The 10,951-nt window shown below is 38.5% G+C and overlaps 1 protein-coding gene across 1 annotated transcript; it reads left to right on the top strand.

The window, feature by feature from the left end:
- The first annotated feature begins 174 nt into the window (after positions 1–174).
- PSMA2 (proteasome 20S subunit alpha 2) lies at positions 175–10,591 on the top strand. Its single transcript, XM_068550326.1, has 8 exons — positions 175–259; positions 3,871–3,947; positions 4,982–5,114; positions 6,535–6,657; positions 7,394–7,475; positions 8,981–9,054; positions 10,165–10,222; positions 10,310–10,591. Exons 1-8 carry the CDS (start codon positions 219–221, stop codon positions 10,424–10,426), a joined length of 705 nt encoding a protein of 234 aa, XP_068406427.1. The 5' UTR covers positions 175–218; the 3' UTR covers positions 10,427–10,591.
- The last annotated feature ends 360 nt before the right edge of the window (positions 10,592–10,951 follow it).

Below are 10,951 nucleotides of genomic sequence, written 5' to 3' on the forward strand. Positions count from 1 at the left end.
CCCACCGGACCGCTGGGTCCCGCCCCTACCTCGAGCATGCGCACACACGCAGAGTCGGGCAAACGCGCACCTGGAACTACAACTCCCAGCATGCCCCTGAAGCGGCTCTGCCTTTCCTCCAATCACAGAGAGGGAAAGGTAGGCGCGGGGAGGGGAAATGAAAAGAAACGGGCGGCAGTGCGCATGTGTGCGGATGTGCGCTGGGTCTTCGGGAAAAGATGGCGGAGCGTGGTTACAGCTTTTCGCTGACTACATTCAGGTATGGACGGGGCCCCGGAGGTCCTCCTCGTAACCGAGGTTGCAGGAACTTTGCTGACCCCGTTTTTACCGTCCTGGTCTCTGGCTTGGTGCTTCCGGAGGGCCCAGTAGGGAATGGGGGTGGAAATGCGACTTTGCAAAGTCATTTGCAGGGCCCTTCCGCGGCCTGGGGAGCAGTAGTGCCTGGGGGCCGTGGGAACGCGAGTCGGGGGGTCCGGGGCGACCTTGAAGCTGCTGGAGGTTGAGGCCCTCACCCAGGGATTTTCTTTAGCTTTGGAGATTAGGGAAGAAAGCAGCTTTGCATTAGCTGTCTCCGGGTGTCCCGTTGAGAATTCAAGATTTCCTTCCTGACCGAAGTAGGCCTGATTCGGGAGTTCCTGGAGCTCGGAATCTTGGTCAGACCTATGGGGTCCCTTTTTCTCGGAAAGCCCTAACTTTACAGTTTGGTCCGAGTCTTAGTCTCCATTTGGCACTAATGTCTCTCGAAACCTCTTCCCGCTTTCGTTTTCTTTGGTGCCCCTATTGGAAGCTTAAGGACTGAAAGTGAAAGCGTTATTTATCTTTCTATCCTCTAGTCTTCGTAGGCGCCAAACTACTAGACTACATTTGCGTTTTGGCTATTATTTTGGGAAGGGGATATATTTATTTTTAAAAAAGATTGTAGGCTTTTAAAATTTTAGAACAGGTAGATAAGTATATTTTTCAAAGTAAACTTGAGTTAAACTATCATTATTCCCAATGTAAGAAAACCGTCATCAAAGGATTTAATAAATCGACCGGGGAAGGTTTCAGTTTGGCCATTTTCCTTCAGACCAGTGATGCCCCGTTTAATTAAAATGTATTCTTATCTGACCGCTGAAGGCGGGCCGCATCTCACTTGTTGAGGACTTTATGTGTGGGTGGAGCTTAGTCCATCTCTTTGGGCTACCATCTGTGATAAATGTTATCTCAACACCTTACAGATGAGCTAACCACAGCTCAGGCAATTTAAATAACTTGTCCCTGGTCATAGGTGAGTAGCTGAGTTAACATTCAGACTGGGTTCTTTCTGACGATAAATTTAACACACTTTCCATTACTGTGCGACGTCTTCTTAAAATGCTAAAATACCTTTCTTTTAACAAAAGGTCTCATCATATACAACAATAGGGAGCAATGTTTGCCAAGTAGTCAACTGTTCATATTCGTGAACAAAGCAAACCTGGACCTTTATCTTTAAGAGAGTGTAATCCTAGTGGAGCTGAAACATAAAACAACCATATGTTGTTATCAGGGACTGAAGCTTTCTAGAATAAATTTCCTTATTAAAACACACTCTTTTGTTTTTTTAACATGATTGCATTTCTGTTTTAGATTAAAAAATTTGTTTCTAGCCTGTTGTACTCAGAGTTAAACTACTAAAGGTGGAATGACAAGAGACTATACTATAGGAGGTGTTCTTGAGGATTACATTTAGGTGGGGATATTGACAATAAGTGGATAAACAAATGGGTGCCTACTAATGCATTCTGAAGAATGTTTTTCCATTACTCCGGAATTTGTATCAAGAGAGGGAGAAAGAAGGAACAAAACTTTAGATAGGGTAGTCAGGAAACACCAGTGTTCTGGGCGACTGAAAGATGAAAGGGAGCCAACTATTTGAAGATTTAGGGGTAGAGAGAGTTGCAGACAGAGGGAAGAGCATGTATGAAAGTGCCAAAGTTGAGAAGGACCGAGCTGATAAGAAGGCCAGTGTGTTAGAGTATAATGAGCAGAGAGTTAGCATGGGTCAGGCCAATTTTGCAGGGCCCTGTAGGCCAGAGTAAGGAGCTTTTATTGTAAGTGAACCAAGAAGTTATTATAGGATTTAAATGGGGAATGACATGATACAAAAGTAACTCCAGGTGGGGGAATGGAAGTAAGAATGGAAAAGATGAAAACTAGTTAGACAGCTATTTCAGTTATCCCTGGTAGAGATGCTGATGCTTTGGAATTGGGTAGTGGCATGATTGACTACAAAGATGGTTGATGGCTCGGTGAGCTCACAGGTTAGTGAGCTTTCATACCGAAAGATGCAATGATAGAAGTGTGTATGTGTGATTATGGCAACAGAAGGAAAGCTAACTTTAAGTTTACCTAATCCTTTAAAATGTCCCCAGAGGTATTTGAACTAGGTATAGAAGAATAATTGAAAGCTGGATGGACCCAGAAAGTCATGATATGATTATCGAAATAGGGACCATTAAAGGAAAACAAGTACAGCCTAATTTAAAAAATTTAAATGCTTATTGCTGTTATTCTGCTCAAGTCAGCTAATTTTGTCATTTAACAGTCTTTAAACTGCTGCCCCAAGGCTTATTCCTTAAATAGGTCTAGATGTGTGTCTGTCAGTTATATGAACCTGGTCATAGGCTGTGTGTTGGAGTACTGACTGAACAGAGCTTACACTTTGTAAATGTTGAAAAAGTAATTCAAGTGTGATGAATCTTAGCCAAAGAGGAAGCATAGGACAGTATAGGTATGAGTGTGTGGGATTCAGCCTAGTGTGGGTGGTCAGGGCAGCTTCCCTGAGGACATGACATTTCTACTGAGGATTGGAGGATGACTTGGAAGGAGTTCACCAGACAGTGGTGAAGTGCATTGCAGACAGAGGGATTAGCTTGTCAGAGGGGTTTTTGAATGTTAAGAGTAGTTGTGTGTCTGGAGCAAGGTGGGATGGTGTGAGTTGAGACTTGAGTGACAAAGAGAGTATCTATAATTTTATGAAGATAAAACAGATGACCTTCTGAAACTGAAGATTATATTTTCAGTAGTAGACTGGAGATGTGGACCTAGCTGTGTGTCACTTTGGACACATTACTTTCATTCAAGGACTTTGTCAATAAAATAGAAAGTTTGGTGACATTTATAGTAATTGTTCTAACTCAACAGCTAGATCGAAATAAAATGTGACCTAAAAAGCCAGTTTGACCTAGCTAGCATTTGGCTGCCAAACTCATGGAACCAGAAATGTTAGGTATAACCAGCTCACAGCATCTCGAAATAGTTTTGTATTATGTAGCAAATGCTTTGTTGTGACTGATATCTAGGTTTTATGTCTTAGGCCATGTCTGCTTTATAAAATGTTTAACTCCACCCACATGGATTGTTTGCTGTTATTTGGTATTTAACAGACACATACATGTTCTTAATAATATTACTATTTGGTATTTACTTGCTGCTAATTTTGTGCCAGGAACAAAAGGCATCACTTCATTTAATCTTCACAACAACCTTTGAAATATTGATAGGTAACTACTATACTACTCTTATCCCCGTTTTACAGATGAGAAAACTGAGACACAGAGAGGTTAAGTAATTTGCCCAAAGTCACAAGGTTGGTAAGTGGTGAAAGGCAACAGTAATGATGCTGCTTTAAGTGGCAGACAAGAAAAAACAACCTAAGGAAAGAGATTAGTGTAACACTATGAATAAACTTAGTTTCCGTACAACTTCATGATAAATTTTCAAAGCCCAGCTATTCCTTGGTGCTTGATTAATGGATTTGACCTATTTACCTGCCCTTTCTCAGAGGTGTTCCTCTAATAAGTATTTGAGAATGTGAATTTAGCAATACCTTTGTTTCTCTTTAAGCCCATCTGGTAAACTTGTCCAGATTGAATATGCTTTGGCTGCTGTAGCTGGAGGAGCCCCTTCAGTGGGAATTAAAGGTAATTAAATGCTTCATTCATTTCAGATCCTGTTATTAGTTGTCATAATGTGTTCTTTTGGAATTAATAGGTAATTAATGTAAAAGTAAATAGCTGTGGCAGCATAATTTTTTAACAGTTCTTTTTGGGTTTTTTTGTTTTATAAATTTATTTATTTATTTATTTTTGGCTGCGTTGGGTCTTTGTTGCTGCACGCGGGCTTTCTCTAGCTGCGGCGATCGGGGGCTACTCTGTTGCGGTGCACAGGCTTCTCATTGCTGTGGCTTCTCTTTGTTGCGGAGCATGGGCTCTAGGCGCATGGGCTCAGTAGTTGTGGCTCGCAGGCTCTAGAGCGCAGGGTCAGTGGTTGTGGCACACGGGCTTAGTTGCTCCGCGGCACGTGGGATCTTCCCAGACCAGGGCTTGAACCCGTGTCCTGAGTTGGTAGGCGGATTCTTAACCACTGCGCCACCAGGGAAGTCCCAACAGTTCTTTTTGTTAATCTACAGTATTTTGATGTTTAAAGAAAGTAATAAGCCAAAGAAGATGATTAATTTTTTTTTTCAAAATAAATATAGCACCTTTATCTATTGTGATAACCCACAAATAGTCTTTCCTGTTCAGAAAACTGAGTATTCTTTTGTTTTTTCCACTGATTATGTATCGCTCTTCTCTGGCAGTTTTTATTCTTTCCATAACTTAGAAAAGGTTAATCATAAAACTTAAAGATAACTTATAAAAAACATATCATTGGTTGTAAAATTTCAGATTATTAGAACAATAGGCCAGGTAGGCAGAATTCCGTTATTTTAAAACATATGGACTCTTTCTTAAGAAAACTTGTGTAATACCTTTAGCTGAGGGATTTCTTAGTACAATACAGATGACCATTGAGGGAAAGTTGATTTACCATTCCTTGGGTAATTTTAATATAGAAATCCAGAAGAAAAGGTTTTATAAATAAGAAAAGGAGTTTGGCTGAAATGCTTCCACAACTAGAAAACTGTTGAAGCAGAGTCTTTAAATAACATTTAAGTCTTTTTTTTTTTTTAAAGCTGCAAATGGTGTGGTCTTGGCAACTGAGAAGAAACAGAAATCCATTCTGTATGACGAGCGAAGTGTCCACAAAGTGGAACCAATCACCAAGCATATAGGTTTGGTGTATAGCGGCATGGGCCCAGATTACAGGTACCTTGTACCCTTTATTCTTTTTCTCACCATCTCATGAATTCCTTGTAATCTATACTTTGAGGAGAAAAATCAAAGGATGTTTTTCCTTTAACCTCCCAACTTCTCATCGTTGGCAGCTGAACTTAGTTTGCCAGTATGAGACAGACTGGGGCTTATTTGAAGGAGAAGAACTCAGTGCCACTCAGTTGTAAAAGAGGAGATGGATACAGTACTTACCCCTCTCATCTCTGTTCAGTGGTTTTCCCGTCTGGTCATAATCCCTCTTCTACCATCCAGGGGCTCAGCAAGGGCTTTGCTGTTCTCTAAATGTACTTTCAAAACAACAAAAGCAATACATGTTATAATAAACTATATTTTTTAAAAGTTGTCGGACAGCAAAAGAAAGCATACCATACAGAGTTAACCTCATTTTATTTATTTCTGTTTTTAGCAAAGGGACAGAATTCTCAAAAGGCCACTGAATGACAGCCAGTCCGGATCCAGATGTTCTATAATCAGTCCTTTGATATTTCACAGGAAGAGAGTAATCCTGTTACATCAGGGTACCAGCAGGTTTAAAGAGACTGGCAGCTTTCTGTTTGTCATTTAAGAAGCAAAAGGAATATTATTACTTCATTCTTGATTTTGTGGAGTAAGATAGGTGGAGCCAAAATTTCATGAGTTAGAAACAGCACCCGTGTCACTGGCACGTGATCCGGCTTCACTGCAGTGGATCCTGTTACCACTGCACGGAAGGGAGACTGCAGTGTCCTAGCACGCACAGAATAACTGACACCACAGGAGTATTGTTCAGAGGGGTAACGTGCAGAGCTCAGATTAGTACACGAGCAGGTAAAGGTGAATCCTGCTTCTCTTGCTAGTATATTTAATTGTTACACTTTTGACAAATTTTACATTATTTTAAGTTATAATTAGTTTCACGTTGTTCATTAATCTCTGGAGGGTACTCTTTGAAGTCCAGTCTGTGGAACAAGATTGAGGCAGAGTGAGAAAAACATGCCTGAACACGTGTGTGTGTGCGTATTAGCCTGTTGTCTGGAGTGAAGTATAAAAAGACAAGGTGCCTGCCCTTGGGATAAGGGGGGCACAATCTTGAAGACGCTGTAGTGAGATACAAAGTTCTTGCGTACGCTAGAGCCATGGCTGCTAAGCTGATGGGCACCCCCCAGTCCATAGTTTCCTTCCTTTTGCCTTGTTCTTGTTCACCTATGGTCTATCTCCTCAGTGATGCTCTGAAACTTTCTTGTAAATTAACCATAATCGGATGTAAGAACAAGACTGGCTTAGAGCTAAGAGCTACTATTAGAGATACGTGTCAAACTGGTGCTATAGGTATATGCCTATAGAAGGAGAATGCGTCTTTAGATAGTAAAGCATCTGAACTTTAATTAAATCGTATTTCTTTTCTGTTTGTCAGAGTGCTTGTGCACAGAGCTCGAAAACTAGCTCAACAATACTATCTCGTTTACCAAGAACCCATTCCCACAGCTCAGCTGGTACAGAGAGTAGCTTCCGTGATGCAAGAATACACCCAGTCAGGGTAGGTTGATTTTATTACTTGAAATGTGTCATGAATTAGAAAAAAAATCGTTTTACGAGTAGATGTATTTTTTTTGAAAAAGAGGGCTTAGTATTCCTATATTTCCTTAATCAGTGAAGAAAATCACTATGATGAACATTTCTGATCTTAACTGGACCCGAAATATTTTTTTAAAGAGAAAATGGGAATGTTTTCTTGCTGTTCGTATAGTAGCAGAAACCAACTTCTAGATAAAGTCCTTTTGCTAGTAATTAAAACATTTCTGTATGGGCAGACAGTCATTGCTTCTTCCAAATTCATCTCCTAACCAGAAATGATTGTAAGCACATGATGAAAGCAATAACTCTTGGACACATCCGTGTTTATTTAATTCCAGTGTTCTTGAGCTTGGGTGTGAACACGGATGAGGTAGCTGCTGATTTGTAAAGCCAGTGGAAAAGCTGCGTTTGTTGAAATGTGCCATTTTGTTAGGACACTGTTACTCCACACTTACTAACCCCGATGTTTGTATCAGTCCATTTACCAAAATGAGTTGACTGTCTTTCCTCAGTACCGTAAAGAAAATTCATTTTGAATTGATTTGTTTAGAATGGTGTTAAATACTTTTTAAGGAACTTAGAAGTCTAATTCGGTTTACCTGATCGCTTGCTGTACTTGAGGGTATTAATAAATTCTTAGCTTAGGTTGACTTTAACACCATGAAGATGGCAAATAATTTTCATTTCTCTCTCTTCAGTGGTGTTCGTCCATTTGGAGTTTCTTTACTTATTTGTGGTTGGAATGAGGGACGACCATATTTATTTCAGTCAGATCCATCTGTAAGTATCATTAGATGTATTTGAGGGATTTGTTGAAGGGCTCTTTGAATATCTAGTAAAAATAGAAGCCATAAAAAGCTTAAAAATTAGAGTATTTTCTCTTTTTGTTTTTCATTTGGGCTTTAGAAGTAGTATATATTCACTTACACGTTTAAAATGTTGGTAATTCAGTCTTCTGATAAAGAAGCTACTTTAGTTCTGCCCCCCCGTCTTCTTCTGGTATGTTGCTTGACTTCACATACCTTGAATGATTAGTTGAAATAGTTGTGATCAAGTCTCTTTGAATCTGTGGAATTCTTTTACTTTTAAAAAATTATAATTAAAGCTAAGGGTCTGGGTGGGGGCAGTGCCCTTTGCAGTCAGTTTAATCTTGGGGCTGACTTCAGTGTGACTTTTCCTGTACAAATATTGATGTCCGTCTTGAGTTCGATGTTTTGCAAAATGGGTGAGTTGTCTGCTCTAAAGCAGAAGACTGGTGTTCAGGTTAGCAGGTGTCTGTAGGGGGTACCACTCCTCCACATGTGTCTCACATCTGTCACTCATGTTTGCTGTAGGGAGACCTGGAAGAAAAAACTCGTGATTAGAAACTGATCTTTCGTAGTTTATAGATCACTAGATAACGGCAAGTTCACTCAATTCAAACTAGGTTTGTAATCTGAAAAGGCCAAAAAAAAAAAAAAAGTTTGGTTGTTACTTAAATCAGAAAAATTAAGTATTTAGGGAACTTTGACAGTGTCTGTTACCCCATATCTGAGCTTCTGAAGCTGAATGACAAGCTCTCTTACCTTCCTTTCCCGTGGGTAGCAGAGCCAGCATCACTGGCATCCAGCTTTCACCTTTGGCCCTTTTTCCCCTGTTGTGTCTAAAAGGCAGTTGTTTCTTTTAAAATATGTTTGGTTTGTTTCTTTCAGTGTGTGTATGTGTGTGTATGTATTTTTTCAATAGGTGAGTCATGTTATATACAACATACTGCTGCTGCTTTCATTTAACATTAGATTACAAAATATCAACACCTTTGAAAAATTTTAATGCAAAGCTGTGTCATTTTCATTTATTCGCTGATGATGATGAAGAACTGGTCACCATTTTTCAGATATATATGACAGATTTCTAGAGCCCTTCAATCCTAGGAAGCTACAATATTACTTTTGATTATTTGCTCTAAGTTAACCTCAGTTTCTTTTTTTTTTTACATAAATTTTGTACAATAAGTTGCACATATTTAAAGTGTACAATTTGATGGGTGTTTGATGTATGTAAATGCCTGAGAAAACCATCACTACAGTGAAGATGCTGGACTTCTCCATAACCTCCAAAAGTTTCTTCATGCCTTTTTGTTATTTATCCCACTAACGTATTTTATGATGTATTCCGTTGCATTCCAGTAAATATTTTGTGACCTTAGAAGTTAGAGACGAATTATTGAACTGAGACATAAATGTCAGCATCCTAAGTAATTAGGTTAATGATTTAAAATGTTCTTTTCCTCTTCCCTTCGTGACTAGGGAGCTTACTTTGCCTGGAAAGCCACAGCAATGGGAAAGAACTATGTGAATGGGAAAACTTTCCTTGAGAAAAGGTGGGCTCATAAAACTAGATTCATTAGCAAACTTACTTTACAGTTTTCAGCTCTCTCTAAATAATATCATGAATCTAAACAAATTTGTTGTATGACTGTGTATTCAAGCCTATGTACCTGATAGAACAAACAAACTTTTCTCTACTCTGGCTCCCCGGCCTTCAATATATTAAGCGGTAATATTCATTTCTTACGAACTTCTCTTTCTGTATTCTCATGCTTTTTTTCCTAAATATTATTTTTATTTTTTTACTTCATTTTTCCTACTATCTCAAAAAAAAAAAGAAAGACCATTGGATTTGGAGTAAAAAAATTGGGGAGGAAAATTTTTAAATGATTTAAGTGATAACAGTTTACATTTTGACAATTACAAAAAAAAAAATTGTGAAGCCAAACCTGGTGTTGATGGTGGATTAAAGTTGTGATGTATGTACTTGATAAAAAGTGGAGCGATATGTAAAAATCTGTCCTGCCAGCACAGCAGACTGCTCTCACTTACTTCCAGCTGTATTCTAGACTCAGCATTATTGTAGCCCACCAAAAAATGTCCTACATTTTGAATGGGAAGAGTTCGCAATTGATTTTAACCACCAAATGAACCTTCTCAGTACATTTTCACATCATATTCATGTTAAGATTATTTAAAAATCTTAAAGACCCGGGATTAATTGGTAAATTTAAATAAGCTTAGGATCTTAAAGCAATTTTTTTTCCTTTTACATATTAGTGAGTCTTCCAAACATAAAAAACATAAGAAATTTTAGCAAAAGTCTGATTTCTCTGCTTTATTTTTATAAATTGTTATAATATTGCCACCACACTCTGATTGTATTAAAATGTTTATACTTAAGGAAGTTTCCTAAAATAAACTCACGTTAGGGTTACGCTCTTCATGATATCGGGAATGCACACCAAATAATTGTCAATTTCTTATCTGGGGGCAGCTAGCTCAGTGAGGTGACGTAAAGAATTAATCTGTAACTTAATATTTTTAAGAGTGTTTTAGATGTTTAAAAAAATCTTACGCTGTTGCTATCATTGTGTTTACATAGTCATAAATAATGTTAATAGTGCCGTAAATCATTGGGTTTTTTTCAAAAAATTCTTCAGATATAATGAAGATCTGGAACTTGAAGATGCCATTCATACAGCCATATTAACCCTAAAGGTTAGTTCAGTATCTAACAGTTGGATTTGTAGTGACTGTATAATTAACTGCTTGGAAAATTCAAATTTTTCCCTCCCTCTTGATCAGGAAAGCTTTGAAGGGCAGATGACAGAAGATAACATAGAAGTTGGAATCTGCAATGAAGCCGGATTTAGGAGGCTGACTCCAACTGAAGTTAAGGATTACTTGGCTGCCATTGCATAACAATGAAGTGACTGACAATCTGGAATTTCAGATAACCTCTCTACTTAAACATGTTTAAAGTATGTTTTTGTTTTGCAGACTTTTTGCATACTTATTTCTACATGGTTTGATGGACTGATGTTTTTAAAATGAGACTTATAAATCATAATAAACCATTAAATTCAACTTCCTGCTTTTTAGGAATTAGTAAAATTTTAACATAGTTATATCCTGCTTTTCATCACAGTTGATTTCTGGAAACTACATTACAAAGCAGAATGGTGAAACTGTCTTTAGTCCTCATGCAGTTTGGGTTAAGTCAAATCTTGTTACTCTCTTTGCTGTCAGATGTCTGCTTCAGTAAAGCAAAATGCTGATTTCGGTAAACATCACTGCTTTTAGAGCTGGGAGAATATGCAAACTTTCATGGATTCTGAGACAAGGTGGAAGCATAGATGTTTTTCAGGCACCATTAAGTGTGGGTCAGTGAAACCCTAGGATGCTCTGTGAGATTGCACTGGAGCTGCCAGGAGTGTTAAGCCAAAC

This window comes from Eschrichtius robustus, chromosome 8 (genome assembly GCF_028021215.1).
Source record: "Eschrichtius robustus isolate mEscRob2 chromosome 8, mEscRob2.pri, whole genome shotgun sequence".
Classification (NCBI taxonomy): Eukaryota; Metazoa; Chordata; class Mammalia; order Artiodactyla; family Eschrichtiidae; genus Eschrichtius; species Eschrichtius robustus.

What these genes read in the sequence shown, in the direction of transcription:
- PSMA2 (XM_068550326.1), top strand. Translation starts at nt 219, where the DNA reads ATGGCGGAGCGTGGTTACAGCTTTTCGCTGACTACATTCAG. An exon ending in CCCTTCAGTGGGAATTAAAG is followed by an intron (nt 3,948 to 4,981) that starts GTAATTAAATGC and finishes TTTTTTTTAAAG; the next exon opens with CTGCAAATGGTGTGGTCTTG. An exon ending in AAAACTTTCCTTGAGAAAAG is followed by an intron (nt 9,055 to 10,164) that starts GTGGGCTCATAA and finishes AAAATTCTTCAG; the next exon opens with ATATAATGAAGATCTGGAAC.